Here is a 22,690-nt window from a genome sequence, read left to right as displayed (position 1 = left end):
TTTCCCTTTCTGCAAATTAGGTACAGTAGAACCTCGATTATCCGTGCGCGCTTTATCCGGGCGGCGGATTCTCCGTGCGGCATTCTGACAAGTGCAGCAGAGGTTGGCACGACACGTGTTCGACTCGGGGAATCCCCTATTTATGTATTCACTTATTAGTTTCGCCACTGACGCTACTTCCGTCTGACTCGTTTAAACGCGAACACAAAATGCAGCGTACCGGTGTTAATCAAAAGCGTAAGCGCAATGTTTTAACTATTGAACAAAAAATGGAAATTTTGAAACGATTTGAAAAGAACACAAGTGTTGCTGTGTTGGCTACAACATATAACATTGGAAAACAAACGGTTCGTGACATTATAAAGAAGAAAGCCGAATTACAGAGCTTTGTAGCAAAAGCTGATAGTGCAAAAGCTATTTCGGACAGGAAATCTCTAAAAGGGTCTACATTCCGAGAGCTTGACGACGCTATGACCAGGTGGTTCTTGCAGAAAAGATCAGAAGGTGTTCCAATATCAGGACATATGTGTGCTAGGCAAGCTGAAATGTTCCACAAGGAGTTGAAAATTGAAGGAAACTTCTCAGCATCCTCTGGTTGGCTATACAGGTTTAAAAAACGTCATGGAATACGAGAATTAGCTGTTCAAGGGGAAAAATTAAGTGCAGATAATGTCGCCATGGTTGAATTTTGCTATGATTTGGAAAATCTTATAAAGCAGCACGACTTGAGACCTGAGCAAGTCTATAATGGAGATGAAACTGGACTTTATTGGAAAGCAATGCCGCGACGAACACTTGCTGCAGGCTCAGAAAGTAGCGCACCAGGTTTCAAAGTAAGCAAAGACCGTGTAACAGTTTTATGCTGTGCAAATGCATCAGGAACTCATAAGCTTAAGTTAGCAGTCATCGGAAAATCCAAAAATCCAAGGGCTTTTAAAAATGTAAAAACATTGCCTGTTGATTATTATAATCAAAAGGCAGCTTGGATGGATAGAGTAATTTTTAAAAAGTGGTTTTTCGAAAAATTTATACCTCAAGTTGGAGATTATTTGCAAGAAAATAATCTTCCTCCCAAGGCTGTACTGTTACTGGATAATGCACCATCGCATCCTGATGTTGAACAACTGAAGTCAGCAGATGGGAACATATTTGCAGCATATTTTCCTCCGAATGTAACATCTATTGCCCAGCCAATGGACCAAGGCGTTATAGAGACAATGAAAAGGCTTTATAGAAAAGATCTTATGCTTCAAATGTTGGGAGAATGTGACTTTATGGAGTTTTGGAAACGTCTTAATTTGAAAGAAGCAATTTATGCTGTAGCTCGCGCCTGGAGTGAAGTGAAAGCGTCTACAATTAAAAAAGCATTTTATAAAATAATGACTTTAGAAGATATATCAGATGAGAAAGGTATTGAAGACGATAATGACTTAAATGAAGGTGAGTTATCAGTCGGAGACATAACATCTATAGCTTCCCATATCAAAGGTTTGGAAGAAATAGACAAAGGAGAAATTCAGGAATGGATAGATTGTGATGAAGAAGAAAAAGGTTATCAGATTGTAGATGTCGATTATTTGAATAATCAGACGTCCGCAGAAACCTCTGATGAAAGTAGTGATGACGATGAAAATAATTGCGTAAAAAAAAGAAGTCATCGAGAAGCAGGGGATGCAGTAAATTTACTTATCCAATATTTTGGAGATCAGCCTGGAATTGATGATATTCTTGAGCTTCAGCTTAGAAAAATGAAGGAGATTATAAAGTCTAAAATTTACGAATCCCAAAAACAAACAAAAATTAGTGATTTTTTCAAGTGATTTTTCAATGTGACATACATACATATATACATTGTTCAATGTACGTTTAGACATTATGTATAAATATTGAAACTGTTATTTTTTGTTACATGTATCTAGCATAACGTTTTTTTTCTTTGTTTTACACATGGCTTTGTCTAAATAAATGATTGAAAAATTAAAACAAGGTCTTTGGATTATCCGTGTTTTCGATTATCCGGCGAAGGCTCGGTCCCGACTGGCACGGATAATCGGGGTTCTACTGTATAAGTAATTACAATGTTTTTTTTTGTTTGTTTCATTGGGCTGAGAGATTATTACCTTAGTTGAATTGTTTCAATCTGTATAGGTATATGATGTTTTTTTTGTGTATACATTTTTTTGTCTTTCATGGGTTAGGTGGAAGAGCAGACACTTCACTTGGAGTGAACTGAACCTCGCCCTTTGCCATATTAATCTACTATGATGTATTTTTTTCTCTGTCAACTGCAATAAAGACATATTATTATTATTATATTACATGGTGTCAGGTAACGGAGTAAAACAGATTGGTAACTAGTAACCTAAAATGGAGCACATGTTTAAAGTACCCGATCCTCTCGTATTAGATGGAAATATTGCAGAAAATTGGAGGAAGTTCATCCAGAAATTTTACTTGTTCTTGGCTGCATCAGATCTCGACTCCAAGCCGGAAGAAAAGAAAATTGCTATACTCCTGAATGTGATAGGTGATGAAGCTCTTGAACTTCACAACACATTTCCCATCAATGCAGATGAACAGAAGTCGCTGGCTAAAATCAAGAAGTGCTTTGAAGATTATTGTTCTCCAAAGAAAAATGTAATTTTTGAAAGGTTTAAATTCAATAGCATCGTTCAGAAGGAAGCTCAACCTTTTGACAATTTTGTCACCGAATTGAGAAAAGCTGTGCAATCAACAGAATATCCAGAGCCAGACTCTTTGGTGAGAGACAGAATTGTTATGGGCATTTTTGATAAAACCACCCAGGAGCGATTGTTGCGTGAACCAAACCTAACTTTGGAAAGAAGCATAAACTTCTGTAGAGCTGTTGAGATAAGCAAAAGTCAGTCGAAGGCCCTGCAAAATGAAGCAGAAATAAGTTATGTAAAATCAAATGTCAGAAAGACCAACAATGAAGAGAAGCCCTGTAGAGCATGTGGATACAATCACCCACCAAGGAAGTGTCCAGCATTTAGGAAAACGTGTGCCAAATGCCAGGGACAGAACCACTTCGCAAAGATGTGCAAGAAAGGAAAGAATTTTCAAACTGGAAAGGAAGATCAAAGAAAAAAGGTTGATGAGGTAACAAGAGAGAAGAACGAGGAAGGTAGCAGTAGTGAGTGTGATTACTACATTGACTCCATCGACAAATGTATAGGATCAGTAAATGGTAGTTTAGATGTGAAAATGTGGACAAAAAAGGTATTTATAAATGAGCAACCTATTGAATTTAAGCTTGACACTGGTGCTGAAGTAAGTGTATTACCACTCAAAATTTTGAAACAAATAAGTCCTACTAGTAAGGTCAAAGAAAGTCGAGTATCATTAGTTTCATATGGCAGTCATAAGTTCAAGCTTGAAACAATAGGTGAAATAACATTACTGTGTAGAGCACAAGATAAAGCCATTCCAATTACGTTTATTGTAGTGAAAACACAATTCCTCTTTTGGGACTAGCAGATTGTCTTAAACTTAACCTGGTTTATAGAGTAGAAAGTGTTGATGTAAATTTCAAGTCAGTTGATCAAGTTTTAAAAAGTTATCACTCTGTATTTGAAATTAGGAAGTTTTCCAGGGGAATATCACATAACCTTGAAAGATAACGTATCCCCCAATCTCACTCCTATTAGACGAGTTCCTCAGATACTACACGAGAGACTCAAAGCTAAACTTTTAGAAATGGAATCTAAAGGTATCATCAGAAAAGTTGAATAACCAACAGAATGGGTTCACCCATTAGTAATTGTGGAAAAACAAAGTGGTTATTTGAGGTTATGCTTGGATCCCAAACACCTGAACAATGCGATCAGAAGGGAACACTTTCTTATTCCCTCTATGGATGAAATTGCTGGGAAGCTCAGTAATAAACAATTTTTTACAGGGTTAGACATGAAAGACGGATACTGGCAGGTTTGTCTGGATGCCAGTAGTTCTGACCTCTGCACGTTTGGAACACCATTTGGACGATATCAGTTCACTAGAATGCCGTTTGGAATCAACTCAGCTCCGGAGGTTTTTCAAAGGAAAAACTACGAGATATTTGGTGATTTGCAAGGAGTAGGCATCTACTTTGATGATCTGATAGTCACAGGTGAAACAGAGGCTGAACATGACCGTAACCTAAAACGTGTGTTAGATTTAGCAAAAAAATACAATATAAAATTCAATCGATCCAAAATACAATTTAAACAAAATAGTGTGAGATTTTTAGGACAGATGATTTCCAAAGAAGGAGTAAGACCGAATGAAAATTACACTAGAGCAATAAGGGATATGCCAATCCCTGAAAAGAAGAAGGAACTACTACGCTTTCTAGGAATGGTTAAGTACGTAGGTAAATTTATCCCGAATTTATCAAAAATAACAGCTTGTCTGAGAAATTTGACCAGACTTGATGTTGAATGGAAGTGGTCTGATCAACATCAGAGAACGATGAATCAATTGAAGCATTTGCTTACACAAGCCCCTGTTTTGTCATTCTTTGATCCGTCAAAGGAGGTAGAAATAGAAACAGATTAAAACTGAAACTGCAAATGACTCAACATTAAAAAATGTAATAGAATATATGAACAATTCTTGGCCTTCTTCTTTCTTCTTTAAGTGCCGTCTCCTCAACGGAGGTTGGCGACCATCATAATTCTTGGCCTAAACATAAAAAACACATCCCTGATAGTGTCAAAATTTATTATAAGCTTAGAGATGATCTTTCATATGTTGATGGTCTATTGTTTTTGAATAATAAATTAGTTGTACCAACTAAGCTTAGAACTGAAATTATAAAATGTCTGCATGAAAGTAATTTCGGTATTGATAAAACTAAGTCTTTGGCAAGAACAACATTTTATTGGCCAGGTTTAACACCTGATGTAGAAAAATTTGTAAAATCATGCAAAGTATGCGAGAAATATGCTCGTAAAAATAGAAAAGACACTCTAATGTCATACCCAATTGCAACCCGAGCATGGGAACGTTTAGGAATAGACATTTTTACAGTTAGTAATGTATCTTACCTTGTAATTTTTGATGCATATTCTAATTGGCTTTTGTTATTGAAAATAAGTGACAAGAGTGCATTGTCGGTCATTACACAGATGAAACCAATATTTGCCAGATTTGGTCCACCAGATGTGATTGTAGCTGATAATGTTCCCTTTAATAGTGAACGCTTCAAAAAATTTGCTGAGGAATGGAATTTTGAATTAATCTTTAGAAGTTCTAATTACCCTCAATCAAACGGATTGGCAGAAAAGGCCGTAGCTATTTCGAAAAATATATTGAGAAAATCCCTCGAAGGAGGAAAAGATATTGAGTTATCATCACTCAATTATAGAAACATGCCTCTTAAGCATATGAACTATTCTCCATCACAGTTGTTGAATAGTAAGAGATGTAAAACAAAACTGCCAGCCTCAGTGGATTTGTTGAAGCCAGAACTGTGTCAAAATGTTTTGGAAAAAATCAAATTAAAAAGAGATCTTAGTAAAAAATATTTTGATAGGAATGCGTTAAGTCAAAAACCTTTAATAAAGCATGATAATGTAACAATCTATGATCATGGAACTAAGACATGGGATGCTGGTAAAGTAGTTGATATTTGTTCAGCACCTAGGTCTTATTTGATAATGGATAAATATGGTTCTGTTGTTAGAAGAAATAGGCACGATTTGAGACTGTCAAATAACCCGTTGAAAATGGAAGCTAATGATAGCCTGCCAATGTTAACATCAGAAAATATTGTGACAAATACTTGTAATGTAACAGATGATGAACCAAAATCTCCTGAATGTAAACCTGCCTGTGAAAGTAACATAATAACAACTCGAACAGGTAGGGTTGTAACGAAACCTGCTAGACTAAATTTATAGGGAAGAAAAAATGTAATAGTGGTGACACGGCATTAGGTATATGTAGTGTTAACTTCCCCTTAGATATAATATTTTATGCATCTCGATATAACCTAAGAATCAAGTACAATACAGTGACGTAGCACGTATGTACCGCTTGTTGGTATCTTGTAATACTTGTACTAATTTAGACGACTGTTTAAGTAATAAACTAAGATAAATACACTGGAGTATTGATACCTGCCTACTTAACCACCTGTTAATAAACATATTACAAAGAGTCTTATAGAAAATGAAATGTTCGTTTTGTGGATGGTTAAGCCTAGCACATGTAAAAGAAAAAAAAACATCACAATTTTGTGATAGTTGATTTTCAATGATAGGTCATAGAAATATATAGACAAATGTATAATGTCGTATTAATACGCCGATGTTTCATCTTGAATGAATTGTTTTTTCATTACATTGAGGATTATTTATTGGAATAAATCCACTAAAATCAACAGGAAAAACTGCGTAATTTTCTCACTCTCTGAGCGCAATAAAAAGACTCAACGAATGGAAAATGTCATCAAACCTGGATATAATATCTATTAAAGCAAAAAAGGATTTTTATAAAGCCGCAAAACTAAATTTAAATGTTATCTGTGTGTGGATACCAAGCCACTTGGGTATAACAGGGAATGAACGCGCAGACGCTTTGACGAGGAAAGGAGCGTTAGAAAATAATAATATTCTGAGATATATGGGCGAACAAAATGACGTGAGACGTAGTAAATACTGAATTAAAAAATCAATGGACACTTTACCTGTGTCTGTTGCTTCTGGTGAGAGATCATTCACTAAATTAAAAATAATTGAAAACTATTTGAAGTATACCATGTCATAAGAAAGATTTTCTGGATTGGCAATCTTAGATATAAAGCAAGAGATACTCGATAAAATTGATTGATTGATTATATGAAAAAATTTGCAACAGCTAAATCTAGAAAAACATCCATTCAATTTCTGGATGGATCCTAATTAAATGTTTATGCCTTTATGAATAATTTAAAGAATAATACAGCTTAAGTTTCGAAACACATTCAAAATGTATTATGTTACAACTAACATCATAAAGTTCTTAAGGCAATGAAGGTTGCTGAAAGATTTTCAACCATTCTACACTAAATTCTTAACAAAACAAAAAAAAAATTCCGATTATCCAACACTGCTTTTCTCCACCTCCCCCCTTTAAGGGGCGCCAAAAAATATGTTCCGCACGCAGGCGTTGATGTCCCTTGCGGGGGCCCTGGGTGATATTGTTGGCCAGCTAAAAAATAAATATTTACGCAAATACAGGTCAACCGGCGATAGTCATTTCTTAAATATGTTCAGGGATCTCCGCAGGAGTGTGAAGAGAGAAATTGCTAGCAAGCGAGCCGATTTCATTCAGATAGCTTGTAACGGTTCAAAATTATTTTCGTGTCAAACATATATAATTGGTTCATTTTGAAAGCAAAAAGGATTTTCCTCTTCTCTTCCTCAATCCATCTTGCGGGAATAATTGAAATCAATTAATAAATATGCAGAAATATATTTCATTAATATGAGTAACAATATGAATAAAAGACAGGTGGCGATCGGTGTCCATGGCTCTCTTAATTCTTATCTGATCGGTAGTTGATAATAAGACATTCCAGATTTTTCTTTCGTATTTCGTTGTTGACCTGAAAGGGATTTGTCAATTAGAAATATAAAATTACCGTTTTAAAACAGAAATTATTGTCGTTTCGTTCAGTAACACTCAGATTCTGTCCAAATTCATAAGAACCCTTTTTATATTAAAAGGTGAGTCTCGTAAGACTATTATATTTTTTTGTTACATGTGAGAATTGTAATTTTTAGGGTTCCTTCCGGAGGTTTAAGAATTATCGATCTACTACAGTAAAGTTTCGATTACGAAATCTACGTCAGGACTGTTGATTTTACTTACCTGATTGCATCAATCATCATATATGTACCTGTAGAATTCCTGGAACTGCTGCTACCGCCATTTTGTTTCGTTCGTTCTTCTAACATCAAGGCCAGTATTAAACAAAACTGTGATAACTTTTAACTGCGAATTCCTGAACATCAAGGAAAGGTTTGGTGTACTTATTTCGAAACTGCGTGTGTGATTTACCTACGTGCCTTCTAGTAGGAATTACTAACCCTATATGAACATAATACTATTTTTGAGCCAGAATATCAACGTTTCATTAATTCATTGTCACCTAAATAATGAACCACACATAACTGCTTGTTTCTTGATTTTCAAACAGTTTAATAATCTAAGTTAATTAGAGCTAAATCAAGTGGCGTCCATTTTTCATAGTTAAAATATTGTAGTGTCTCAAAAATTATAAACCCACGACCTAAATGCTCTCTGGCGAACAGCTGCCGTTCGCATTGATGTAACCTAGTGAAAATTACGTGACAAGCTGAAGCCGATTTATCTGGAAATCCTAATAAGTTTTGGGATTATGTTGAGACCAATGGCAAATAATAAATAAATAAAGATAAATAATGTTCTGTGAACAGCTGTGAATACTGCTACAATACTGCTGTAAGTAAAAATATTCACTTTCTTTTTTCTGTGTAAGTTTCTGTCAAGGTTAACCTAACCTATATTATATTTCTTCGTTATAAATAAAGTTAAGTGTTACAAAAGTTATTTTAGTTTCTTTATCAAGAAAAACTGTGCGATATCATTAGGTTTTGGACCCAGTCAAACAAAAGCCGTTTTTTGTTTTATAAAAAATCAAGAATCAAATCTCCTAACAGAGACACGTGACTTCCCATTCTAAGAAAGAGGAATCAAATCAAGTCTTCTAACAGAGACACGTGGCTTCCCATTCTGAGGTAAAGAAACAAAGAAGAATTAGAAGAAATTGAGCAAAAACTCTCAACTGGCGTAAAATTAAATGGTGCAAATTGGGTAGTATGGAAATTCCAAATTTCTGTGATGCTGAAAGGAGTTTTCGATTTCGTCTCCGGTAAGAAGTTGAAACCTACAAGCGGAGAAAAGGAGACCGCTGCGTGGGAGAAAAATGACGCCAAAGCCCAACAACTTATCGTAACAAGGATGGAAGAAGGACCCTTGACGCACATTCTGTCTTGCGAAACCGCATGTGAAATGTGGTCAAAATTGAAATCTGTATATGACAAGGAATCCGTTGTAAGTATACAGGTTATACCTCCGTGTGGAACGTTTATACTGTATTTCAGAATAAACTATATTATTATTATTATTATTATTTATTACAACAAAAATTTTTTCTTATGGATTTTCAAGGAGAATCTGTGTCATCATACATATCGAAAATTGAAGAAATCAGAAATAAATTAAAGCAAGCAGGGAAAAAGTTATCAGACAGTATGATAATGAACAAAATATTGATGTCACTTCCTGAGAAGTATAAGCACTTCACGTCCGCTTGGGAATCAGTCCCTGAAGATAAGCAGACACTTGGAGAACTCACATCAAGATTGCTGATAGAAGAGGAACGAGCAATGTCTCACGAAAGCATAGACCTAATATCAAATGGACAGGCCCTTAGAGAGAAATTCTGGCATGCCGCATATGAAAGAGAGAGATGGAGCTAGATGAGTCAACGTCAAAATCATATGATCAAAACATTGAACTCACATTCAGAAAATCGCTAATTTTTCTCTCATTCTGAATTGAACACATAGTTAATCTGATTGATTCGATTTGTAAAAGTGTTGAACATTCTAATAAAAGGAATTAGCGGTAAGTATTCCGTGAAATCTTTATCGGATTTCAATAAGTTCATGAAACTTATTGAAAGGCCGATTTCATCTTGAAAATTAATTGAAAGCTCATGTTTTTCTAGAATCCATCTGCTATTGCGAAATTCAAAGCACCAAAAGAACTAATTTTCAAATAAAATGCCTCACACTCGTGCAGCCTTCAATTGTACAGCGAAATTAGAAAAAAGCCAAAAGTTGAAATTTCATTCGTAAGTATTTATTTCTTTTAATACCCTCTGAATTCATACATAAAGGAAATATCAGTTCACAGTTTTCCAAAGGATGCGAATTAAGGGAACAGTAGATGAAAGCTGAAGAAGAATTGATTTCAAACCTTTTTCCTTGTTGAAAATATGCAGCAACCGTTTTCATCAACATAATTTATTAATATTCATGGTACAAAAACTCTGAAAAAAGATGTTATTCCTTCAGTTTTCAGTTTCTCCAATTATATGCCTGAGAGATTAAATTATGGAGATAAATGTCTTGAAGATAATATTGAAGGTACATTAATATTTTATTTTTTATGGATGTGAAATATCTATTTATTTTCCGTCCCTTATTTTATTCATTCATATAAATAATTATTGCAAAAGAAATTGAACAGGACCAGCCAGAGACAAAACAGCAAGAGATGGGGCAACCAGAGACGGTACAACTGTTTATAATATCAAAATCCTCTGCTGCTGCCATGGAAGATTTTTCCCCCAGATTGAATACTAATATTAGAAATACTAGAAATTAGAAACCTGGGAATGAGGATTTCCAAGAATGGAACACTAGACGAAGTAATATCTGAGAGAAACATCCAAAGAAAACCAATAATCTCAATGTTAAATAGGATATTATCGATTAAAAACATAAATGTGAATAATAAGAAAAAATGTACTCAATAATTAGGAGCATAATAACATACAGCTCTGAAGTGAACAGCAGCTGGAAAATCTGAAAGGGACATGATACCAAATGATACAATAAGACATAGAATGGAAATAAGACATGATATTATTGATCTAAAGAACACAACAGTTGGTTTGGTACAGACAAGTCCATAAATACTGATGATACTAGGTGTGATTTAAACGATAATAATGTAAGTTCAATTCAAGAAAAACCAAATATGAAGATCAAATAGTTTGAAATTTTCAGTTTTTAGATTGCCATACTAAATGAGGAACATATTCTGTGCCGTGGCTTAAAAATTCATCTTTAGGGAAGCTCATTCACTGAAAGGCTGAAAATGGGTATCTTAAATTGTTATTTAGTTGAAAATTACTTTTAACATATGTGAACAACAACTTATAACGTTATAATATGTATTTTTCAGGAAAAATGAATGTATCATAACTGATCCTTGGAGAGATAAGGAGAAGAAGATTCATAAATTTCAAGATTTGGAGGAGTTTAGAACTAAGAAGAGGAAGAGCTCAATCCTGATATTTTTCAATATCCTGGATATTAAATGATTGGAAGAGTGAATATCCTCCTTAGTGGAGAGTGAGAAATCCGACTGCGAATATGTTCTTCCTCATGCGCTGATAGGCTAGAGTCGGACCATTTTTTAAATCATTTATTGTAATAATGTATTTTGAACAGCAATGAACACTTAATGAATACAATTCTTCATAAACTCTCTTTTTTTTAATTGCCTGTGTTATCTGGAAACAATTTTTTGAAAGATTTTACTATTATCAAATTGATAAGTGACTTGAACTAAACTAGTTGGAAGTAATAGAAAATTGAAGAATGAAATGTAATAGACATAACTGATTGTATTTAAACGCTAAAATTGTTTGTAAAAATGATTTTTCATTCTACCATCAATAATATTTGTACTTAGAATTTTGGTTGTCGAAAGCCAAAGTAATAAAATAGAACAACACAAATAGGTGATTACTAAGCAGTATACTTTCATTTTGAATCTTTAAATGGTTATATTTAAGAATTAGTCTATATTGAATTGATTATTCCAACCAAACATTTGAAAGAATGATCATCTTCACTCAATAATAACATAATATAACGATTTTCACTTGATAAAAATATATGAAAATTATTTTCATTTTAAGTTGCGATATAATAAAAAAATATATTTTTTCTACTATCTTAATAGAAAACTTCATTCTCGCCCCTAAAGAAGGAAGGAAAAATGTTTTCCTCCCGGCAGGAGTAGAAGTACCATTTTCCTCCCTGACTGATAAAAATGACGACCTTAAAAGTAGTAGAAAAGACTATATACATACCTAAGGAAAAAATGTTTTCCTTTCTTGGTATATAAATAATAAAAATATTATTTATTATAGCTTTTTCCATAAATTCTCAAACAAAAATTAAACGTTTGATAGTCGAAAATAGATTAATATAAGAAAGATTTCAAGCAATTCTAACTTCTAACCCTCGTTTACATTGCTAGAATTCCAATATATCAATATAACAATGAGTTTCATTCAGAATAAAAGAAAAATTCAAGATTTTCAAAACGTAAGTCCAATGTTTTGGTCATATGATTTTGACATTGACTCATCTAGCTGCATCTCTCTCTTTCATATTCAGCCTGACGCGAACTCTTCGTGAAAGTCTCGTTAGGGCCTGTCCATGTGATATAAGGTCTATGCACGAAAGTGATACAGCACTGACAACTTCTTTAAACAAATCTAAGGACAGCAGACAGAAAGCGGGTGCCAAAAATACTGCTAAGTGCAACTATTGCAATAAGGTAGGACATTTTGCAAGAAATTGCTTCAAGAAAGGTAAAGCAGACAAAAAATGTACCATCTGCAAGAAAACTGGCCATGAAGCGGAGAACTGTGGGTTCCGAAAAAATAATGAAGATAGAAGTAAGGATAAACCAATGTCGAATGCATTTATTGGATGTTCTGGTATAGTATATCCAAAGTCACTTGGAGGAAGCCTAAATATTTCAATTATACAAGGGTTGTCCAAGTTTCCAGAAATTCCTTTGGAATTTATGAAAATATTGCTATCAATACTCTCAAATAAACCCCGGTATTTACCAAATCGTCTTGGAAACAAGAATGTCCCGATTTGATTGATCTTATTGGCTGAATATTTCCCCTCGTATTCCCCTTTCCACTTTGAGAGCGTTTTTGGTTACACTCATTGGCTGCATCTGTCACTTCTTAATTACTTTCTAATAATTCTTATAGACCAGTGTAGTCCATAGGGGTATTATTGAAATGCATTTTTACGTCGTTTTAGTTCGTTGTGTGACTGATGCTTTTAATGATTTCGACTATGATGTTTGGCACAAATCTACGGTTTATGTAAAAAAAGATGAATATTTCCCAATCAAATCTATTCCTCCCATTTACTTTCAAAGTCGGAATTGATATATGACGGGTTCTGAAGGAAATGATTTTGCATCCTCAATATCTTCATTCCACTGAAGGCAGAATTGATTAAAATGAGATTAACCAACAAAATTTTCATTACATTTACTGATTTTTAGCAATGTTAATACTGGTTTGAGAAATCATGAAGAATAGGTATATGATGTTGAGGCTCTTATACGTCAAATTAGCAGCTACGTAGCCAGATCGAAAAATCAATCAAGTATTTTATAGAAAATAGAAATATTTCACCATTTCCTGCCATCAGTCGGACCAGTTTTAATAATATATTACATATACCTTTGAATATTTATTCTGATTCTGAATACGAAAAAGTTATCGAGGAAGAACTAAGAAAATACTACAATTTCTAGTTAGACCGAGTCATAGACTACTTCACTCAGTTGAGTGAAGTAGTCTATAACTCGGTCTATGACTTCCGGAAAACATAATTTCAACTAATATTGAAATTTAGATAACTAAATTTGACATTTCATGAAATGTCATTAATTATTCTTAATTGAAAATTTTATTAGTTTATGGATTTGCAACCATCTTAACGAATAATTCATTACAATTCATGAAATTTCGACTTTTTAGTTTCTTTATATGTTTTCTGGAAGTCATAGACTACTCCATTCAATGAGAAATTGCAGTTTTCCTTAGTTCAAGTTTTTCCTCGATAACTCTTCAAGTATAGGATTTGATTGAGACCCCTCTCTTTTCATACCTATACGTAAAATTAACTGAATGAATAAAAAATATAGGTTTTTTGCAAAAAACTTTTCATAAGATATCTATAGGAATCTCTTCAACTTATGAACCGTTGAGCTCATACTCAAGTATTGCCATATTGCTGAAATTATCATCAACCAAGCTATCTGATAAGGCAATAATATACTGGGTGTGCCGTTTGAAATAAAAAAAAAGGAAATTGTATAAATTTTCAGCACAAAATTATTATTAGTTTACCATAAACGTCTAATAGGCCATCGCGGTGAATCACCCTGTACATCATTATCATTTAGCCTTCTGCTTCCACCGAGGGACATAAATTTCGCCTTACAATAACGAAGAAATAAAATTCAATTCGGCAACGTAGCTGCTAATTTGACGTAGAAGGGTGTCATTCAAGGATCTCAAGGTCATGCACCTATTCTAACCTAGTTTGTCTTACAAGAGAGAACATTTCCGAATTCATCTCATGCTCTTATAATTCTATGCAATGATCAGTTCATCATCGTTGATAACGTTCCTTGATAGTATATTACAGGTCGAGAATAAAGAATAATCAAATTATAACACCGTAGAATGACAAAGTATCATTTTTGATGCAACAGAAAAAGTTACTCACGTCACAAATTTTCTGAAAGAATCGACATCTGAGTCCCATACATATCTACGCAAAAATATTATTTTCAACTCAAGGGTTTGAAAATTGTGCGCCTATGGTTTATGACTGTTTTGCAATTATCTCTGGCCAAGCGTTTTTATAGACTAGTTCAAGTGACTTTGGATATACTATACCATAGAAGTCGATGATTGGTGTATGGATACAGGTGCAACTGAGCATATGTGTTGGAACAGGAAACTGTTCAATACCATCGATAAACTGAAGAAAGAAAGAAAAGTGAAAATTGGGGATGGGAACCTTTTAAATGTTGAAGGTTGTGGAACAGTGAGTTTGTGGGCATCAAATGGAGAACAAAATACAGGGTTGCCATTTGAAAACGAAACAGACGAGATTACAGACGAAATAAAGTTTTTCGATAGAAATGCTCGGACAGGTCGATTTCTGTTTCGAGGGGGACAACTTAAGATGTAGGTTACGGACGCATAGCGCTTCAACCCTTGCTACTACAACCCTCACCCCCAAATTTTGAATAGGGAAGATGGGGTGAGTGATACCTCATTTGAAAGGTATTTTTATACTGATTTCAGCACAGTAATTGTTTTTTCATTTTATGCATTAGTTCTCGAAATATTCTTAACTAAGTATTTGAAAATGAAGTGGTGTTTTCATGGCACTTGTAGTGTTTTTTTGTGAAAAATCGACATTTTAAGCTTCAGAACAACCATGACTGTGAATTCCTTCCTCCAATCCACTGACATAGAAATCTTTAATCAAGATGTCGAACAAACAAAGCGTATTGCGAAGGAGCTCAATCTTGCTGAAACTCAATCTAAATTATCTTCGATATAAATTTGCAGTATTTCCAATAACATGCGGTAACACAGGATCGATAGAAATCTCCAAAAAGTCCAAATACGTACATATCTCTAATCAGATTACCAGGTAAGAAAATCAAATCATTAATGATGCCACAGAAATATTCCAGTCCCAATTCGTGAAACGATTTCCGACTTAATTATGAAGTGTTTTCTCAGTTGGCTTCAATATGTTTTCATTTTGTTGATTATTGAATTCATATCTTTTTCAAAAAAATGAGAATCGATAATTTTTTATTTATTACGAACAGATCATTAAGTTGGCTTACTGGTTCTTTGACATGTGAATTATTCTTAGTTTTGAATCGAGACTTGTATGTGTTCTAATTCATTGTTCGACATGGTTTATTCAATTGCAGAGCGGGTGGAAATAATTTCACTTTTTTTTGCAAACAATCAATGTGCGAATAGAACCGCAGAATTCTTCAATCAACGACATTTAGATAAACATGTTAATAGGAAGTATGTTTTGGAATTAGTTTCAAGAAACCGGGTCCGTGGCTAATAAAAAACGAAACATGGAAAGAAATGAAGCAGCTGAAGTAGCTGGTCTTGGACTGATTGCTCTGAATCCAATGACGAGTACGAGGCAGCTAGCACATGAATCTGGTTTTACACGAACTCGAATTGCAAATATTTTGAAGCATCATAAATTCCATCCTTACAAAATCCATCTTTCACACGCACTAAACGAAGATGATTTTGACCGTCGTGTTGAATTTTGTGATACAATGAGTGAACGAGTATAGTATATCCAAAGTCACTTGAACTAGGCCATAAAAAAGGTTGGCTAGATGTCCCTTTGAGGTGGATACCGCGATCCGCTAAATACTGGGATTCATTTGAAAGTATTGTAAGGCAATAAATTCACTGACCCCAAAGGAATTTCTGGAAACTTGGACAACCCTTGTATAATCGAAATATTCTGGCTTCCTCCAAGTGACTTTGGATGTACTATAACTGCTAATCCCAATTATCTGTACAATGTTTGTTTCTCCGATGAGTGTTCATTCTTTCTAAACGGCAAAGTAAATCGACACAATTGTCGTTATTGGGCCGATGCTAATCCGAGATTGTTCCACGAAGTTTATACTCAACAACCAGAAAAACTCAATGTTTGGGCTGGAATATTTGGTGACAACATTGTCGGCCCGTTCTTTTTACCTGGTAATCTTACTGGAGATATGTATCTGGACTTATTGGAAAATCACATTGATCCAATTTTGACGGAAATTATTGAAAACAATGCTGGAATTTATGTGGAAGATCAGGATGGAGCTCCTCCACACTACGCCTTACCAGTTCGAGAATATCTGGATCAAAGATTTCCGAATCGGTGGATTGGAAGAAGGGGTCCCACTGAATGGCCAGCCAGATCGCCAGATCTGTCACCACTAGATTTTTTCTTTGGGGCCACTTGAAGAGTAAAATTTACTCTACACAGCCCGATTCCATAGAGGATTTAAGAAGACGTATAGTGAACGAATGTCGTCAAATCAATCCAGAAATGCTGCAAAATGTGCGCCATCGTTTCGAACAAAACTTATTTCATTGTATGGAAGCTAATGGTGAACAATTTGAATATTTAATTAATTGATGTGAGTTTTTGATACTTTACTTTGAAAAGTCTTATTTCTTAGATCAATACTTCAAATCGTTCTGATACCGTACAGTTGGAGAATGATTTCAGTGAATAAAACAGCTAGTCGAACATCTGGCCCTAGTAGCATTAACACGTACGGTATGACTTCATTTGCCCAGTGGTAGATGTTTTGCAATTTCAAATACAAGTACGGAAATTTTGGTGTTTCGGAAGAAAGAAATGTCAATTATTCGCAAAAAATTAATTTAAGTGATAAAATTAACTAACGCATGAATATTTCGAGAACTAATGCATAAAATGAAAAAACAATTACTGTGCTGAAATCAGTATAAAAATACCTTTAAATTGAGGTATCACTCACCCCATCTTCCCTATTCAAAAATTGGGGGTGGGGGTTGTAGCAGCAAGGGTTGAAGCGCTATGCGTCCGTAACCTACATCTTAAGTTGTCCCCCTCGAAACAGAAATCGACCTGTCCGAGCATTTCTATCGAAAAACTTTATTTCGTCTGTAATCTCGTCTGTTTCGTTTTCAAATGGCCACCCTGTATAAGAACCACACTGTCAAATGTCCTCTACGTTCCAAAACTTAAATTCAACCTTTTCTCAGTTGGCTGTGCTCTGGATAAAGGTTTCAACATGGTATCGGACAAGAAGAAATGTGAAATAATAGATGCTAAAGGACAGGTACGTGCCATTGCATATAGACATAACAAACTTTTCAACCCTAGAACGCCAACACACGTAAAATTTACGTATGTCTTTTAAATTCCTAACTATTACAACCTAGATATCTGTTTCCGCGGGACGAGCGCCCGCCAGTGCTTTCCCCACTCCTTAGACCCATAAGTGCCGCCGAATGCGGCATCACATCAGTCGGTTTTAGTGTGTTACAGTGCTAGGAGTGAAAATCCACACGTAAATTTTACGTATCGTTGGCGTTTACCTATAAATCACAACACGTATTTTTGACGTATGATTGGCGGAAACGTGAGTATAATTTTGAGAGTTATATTTTTTTCCTTATAAATGTGCATTTTTTCTAGACAAAATGAGTGCGAAAGATGTTTTAAGTTCTAAAAAAAAATTAAGTGATAAGGATTTAGAAGAAATTTTTGCAGCAAAGCGATTTTAGTGATATAAGCGATTCAGAAGAAAAAAATCCGGAAGAAATAGATGCTGATTATGACAGCGACGACAGCATTGCCGATAGAGATTATGTTCCAGAATCCATTAGATGAGGATTCATACGCTGAGGAGCTGCAAACCATATGGAGACGGGGCCAGAAAAGAATACAAGGTATTATTTCCGAAGGATCTACTGCAAAAAAAGAAAAATTAGCCAATGATGCTATTCCATCCACCTCACACTCAGTCAGCTCATGCTCAGGACGAACACCATTGAATGAGGAAAACCAAGGGGAAAGCATTCTTCCAAATAATTTTTTTGGAAAAGATGGGTATAAGTGGAGTGATACACCGCCAATATCTGAAAAGGGGAAAACTCCGGCAAGAAATGTGGTTTATATCAGACCTGGTCCAGTTGGCCCAGCTAAAGCGCTTTCTGAGCCTCTCGATGCGTTTCTTCTAATTTTCAACGATGACGTACTGTCAGACATACTAATTTATACGAATCAAAGAATAGTTGTCTTGCAAGAAAAGTATAAAACACAAAACGCATCCACTTCTCTAACGTCAATAAGTGGACTGAAGGCTTTATTTGGACTTTCAATCTTAGCTGCCGCCTTGAAAAGCAACCACCTCTCAGCTGAACTCCTATTCGACGATTCATTTTCAGGATCCAGATATCGAGCTACTATTTTGTAAAAAGAGAAATCTTGTTCTACTCATAGTAGAACAAGATTTCTCTTTTTACAAAATGCTCTAAGATTTGATGACCAATCAACAAGAGTTGAACGAAGAGCAGCATCTAATTTTGCTCCTATATCGGATTTATGGGATAAATTTATACATAATTGCACAGAAAATTACAAACCGAGTGCATATTTGTGTATCGATGAGCAGCTAGTTGGTTTTCGTGGGAGGTGTCCATTCAGAATGTACATACCCAATAAACCGAATAAATATGGTATAAAGATCGTAATGGTCTGTGATGTGGCAACAAAATACGTGTTGAATGCAAGCCCATATCTTGGAAAATCAACAAAAACCAATGGAGCTCCTTTGGCTAATTATTATGTCGAGTTATTGACTAAGCCAGTTTGGGGAACTGAACGAAACATCACGATGGATTATTGGTTTACGAATATCCCTCTAATAGTATAGGATCCCGATATAGAACGACCTTCACCGAGATGCTAATTCGATAAAACGTATTTTATATTTAATTTAACATGTCAATGAATATATCACATATGGGTTGCCTAACAAATTTTAGTCCAGAGTAGGTTTAATTAATAATTAAAAAAAATTTTTTTTTCGAACATTTCACCGGTTTGCTTATTAGATAAATTCTATACCAATCGAAAGTATGAAGCCCATAGAATGTGCAAACGTTAGGTTGCCTATTTTTTTCCGGTCACAACTCTCGGTTGCCAGGTATAAACAGGTTAATCTATACTAGCATTTTGCAACGGTCTGACTATTTAATCAAAATCAATATGATTAAAGATTATTTTATTATGAACACGGTGGTATAGGGTTGCCTGCGAAAAATCAGTCCAGAATCCCGGTTGTCGAATTTTAAAAAGTTAAATATTGCCGCGAGTGAGGACACAGCATAGCAGCTGTTTGAAGTCCGTCCAGTGAAAGAAAGAGAGTGCGCATGCTATTTGTTCTTGGAAATGAAAAGGATAGCGATAGACTCGTATACAGTGTGACCAGATTTAGTAGAAATCTACTTTTTTAGTAGATTTTTCGCATTTTCATGGAGTTTTTAGTAGGAAGAAATCCTTTGGTAGATTTTAGTAGATTTTGGTAGTTTTAAAAAATATAACCGAGGCGATTGGGAATATGGAAATTCGGATGTCTAGACTGTTTCTATGAATCAATTCATTGTTCATTCTCATTGAGGTTCTACGTTCTACGTGTTTCTAGAAGAACGTACCTACTTAAACATAATAAAATCATAAAACTTTTGTCGGCTGAGAATAAATACGAAGAATGATGGAATATCCGAAGGGTGCCTCATTGAAAACAGGTGGTGTGTAAACTTCCGTTGAAAATATACCATTATCTCGCATTTGGTATTCTATTCAGTGGAAAAAAATATGTCTAACTGGAATTTCATCGACAAATTTGGGTGGCTGCATATTTCAGATTTCGAATGCCAAATGCAAGAAAATATTTTCGGCTATTAACCGCATCAAAACAAAAAATAGAAACAGATTTCTAAATAAAAATATAGCATTATTATAACATGCTAAAGAAGGACTTAAAGAGATAGGTGATTGTTGTCGTTTTCAACATACAAAAAATATGCTCGATTCGATGGATAGTGAAAATTTATGTATGGATGTTAAAGACGATGATTTGAGTACAGATTGATACCGATTTTTCGATAATTTTTTTTATGTTCAACTGTAGTAATTCATTTCTTTATTTAATGTTATTTTTATCTGAAAGATTTTAGTTTTTATTTCTATTTATATCCTTTTGTTTATTTAAATATATAAATTTGTTTGTTTATATTTGCTATTTTGATCCTATTTGTTTTTGTTCCGTTTTTTTTCTCCTTTTTTTTTGTCGTTTTTTGAAATAAAATCTTGTTTTATTTTCGCATGAGATATCGCATTTTTATGAAAAATTATTCTGCCAAAGAAGACAGTGAGCACTTCTTAGAAAAAATAAAACTCCAACTCCATACCACCATGCTGGATATCATTAATTCAAAAAATTTCACGAACTATTTTTGTAAATTTCATGTGGCTTAATGCAACGGATCCAATATGCGTGAAACTTCAGCCTGAGAACTGCGGTTGGTTCTCAGATGAATATTTTAAACTAGTAGGATTCATTGGGGATCATACACCTTTGAAGATAGAAGTCATTGTCGAAAGAACTGAAACGGAGAGTGATGATGACGAAGAAGATTCAGAAGTTGGAGATCATAGTTATATGTCCGATGACTCGAAACCTGAATAATTTCAAAAAATTTTTGTATTTATAATTTTTCATGAAAAACATAAGTATTTTTTTTAAAGTTGTTTTTCATTTTGTCGTCTAATAATAAAGATGAAATTTGCAAGATTAGTATTATATATGTATCCCTATAACCTTCTTTTTTAGTAAAGATTCTTTAGTGTCACATAAAAAATATACACACAAAAATAATTAATTGACTATTCCTCTATTTCAAAAATTATCTACTCCGAAATGATGCACGCATACACGAGTCTATCGCTATCCTTTTCATTTAGTGTCACATAAAAATATACACACCTAAATAATTAATTGATTAAAAAAAAATTGAATAACTATTCATCTATTTTGATAATTATCTGCTCCAAAATGATGCACGCATATACGAGTCTATCGCTATCCTTTTCATTTCCAAGAACAAATAGCATGCGCACTCTCTTTCTTTCACTGGACGGACTTCAAACAGCTGCTATGCTGTGTCCTCACACGCAGCAATATTTAACTTTTTAAAATTCGACAACCGGGATTCTGGACTGATTTTTCGCAGGTAACCCTATACCACCGTGTTCATAATAAAATAATCTTTAATCATATTGATTTTGATTAAATAGTCAGACCGTTGCAAAATGCTAGTATAGATTGACCTGTTTATACCTGGCAACCGAGAGTTGTGACCGGAAAAAAATAGGCAACCTAACGTTTGCACATTCTATGGGCTTCATACTTTCGATTGGTATAGAATTTATCTAATAAGCAAATAAGCAATGTTCGAAAAAAAATTTTTTTTTAATTATTAATTAAACCTACTCTGGACTAAAATTTGTTAGGCAACCCATATGTGATATATTCATTGACATGTTAAATTAAATATAAAATACGATCAAATAAGCATCTCGGTCGTTCTATATCGGGATCTTAGACTATAAGCAATAAACTAACTGAAGCCCCTTTCAAATTGACTGTAGTCGGCACACTCAGAAAAAACAAACCACAGATACCGCCACAACTACTAGATATAAAATCTAGACCGTGTAAAACTACAATGGCTGTCTTTACTAAAAATTCTACTCTAATCTCCTATAAACCGAAAGAAAATAAAAATGTCTTATTGCTATCCACGATGCATACTTCGAACTGCCTGAATTCCGAAACTGCGAAGCCAGAAATTATACATGTTTATAACTCCACGAAGGGAGCGGTGGATACATTCGATCAAATGTCCCAGAACATGAGTTGTAATAGAAAGACTCGGCGCTGGCCTCTTTGTATCTTCTATAATATGATGAACATTGCCGCAGTGAACTCCTACGTCATCTATAATCACAACTTGACTGCTATGAAAAAAAAGCCAGCATCTAGACTTAAGTATATGTTGACACTTCATGAACAATTGACCATGCCTTGGCAGGAAACAAGGCGAAGCATTCCTACCTTGCCCAGAAATTTGAAGGAATGTATATCAAATGTGATGGGGGAAAAAGCTCCAACAATAACCAAAGTGGAACAAAAGGGGAAACGTTCATACTGCAGCATCTGTCCATCTGCTAAAAAAAGAATGACGACAACTTACTGTCACGTCTGTCCACGAGCACTTTGTGGAGAACATCAGATAAAAATATGTTATGATTGCGTCCAAAATGTCAATAAATAATATTACTCACTTTATATGTCATATTAAGCTTCTTTGTTTTACCTTCTGCAGGTATATTTTTCATTTGAATGTTATTAAATA

General features: G+C 34.4%; 2 protein-coding genes and 1 long non-coding RNA gene across 5 annotated transcripts; all 3 read left to right on the top strand.

Moving 5' to 3' along the window:
- The first annotated feature begins 209 nt into the window (after positions 1–209).
- LOC123684601 (jerky protein homolog-like) lies at positions 210–1,820 on the top strand. Its single transcript, XM_045623919.1, has one exon. It carries the CDS (start codon positions 210–212, stop codon positions 1,818–1,820), a length of 1,611 nt encoding a protein of 536 aa, XP_045479875.1.
- Positions 1,821–2,367: 547 nt separating this feature from the next.
- Positions 2,368–4,557, top strand: LOC123684600. Its single transcript, XM_045623918.1, is given in 2 exon segments — positions 2,368–3,337; positions 3,602–4,557. Coding segments are annotated over 2 exon segments (1,926 nt in total).
- A 4,875-nt stretch (positions 4,558–9,432) lies between these two features.
- Positions 9,433–11,308, top strand: LOC123685470. 3 transcript variants are annotated; one of them, XR_006748297.1, is made up of 6 exons: positions 9,433–9,657; positions 9,761–9,886; positions 9,942–10,181; positions 10,274–10,770; positions 10,827–10,921; positions 11,005–11,308. It is a non-coding gene; the product is annotated as an uncharacterized LOC123685470 (long non-coding RNA). The 3 variants fall into 3 exon arrangements; XR_006748298.1 differs by having other exon boundaries at positions 9,942–10,770; positions 10,834–10,921; XR_006748296.1 differs by having other exon boundaries at positions 9,942–10,770.
- The last annotated feature ends 11,382 nt before the right edge of the window (positions 11,309–22,690 follow it).

The sequence above is a fragment of the Harmonia axyridis genome, chromosome 7 (genome assembly GCF_914767665.1).
Source record: "Harmonia axyridis chromosome 7, icHarAxyr1.1, whole genome shotgun sequence".
Lineage (NCBI taxonomy): Eukaryota > Metazoa > Arthropoda > Insecta > Coleoptera > Coccinellidae > Harmonia > Harmonia axyridis.
This window is presented reverse-complemented; position numbering and strand designations above follow the sequence as displayed.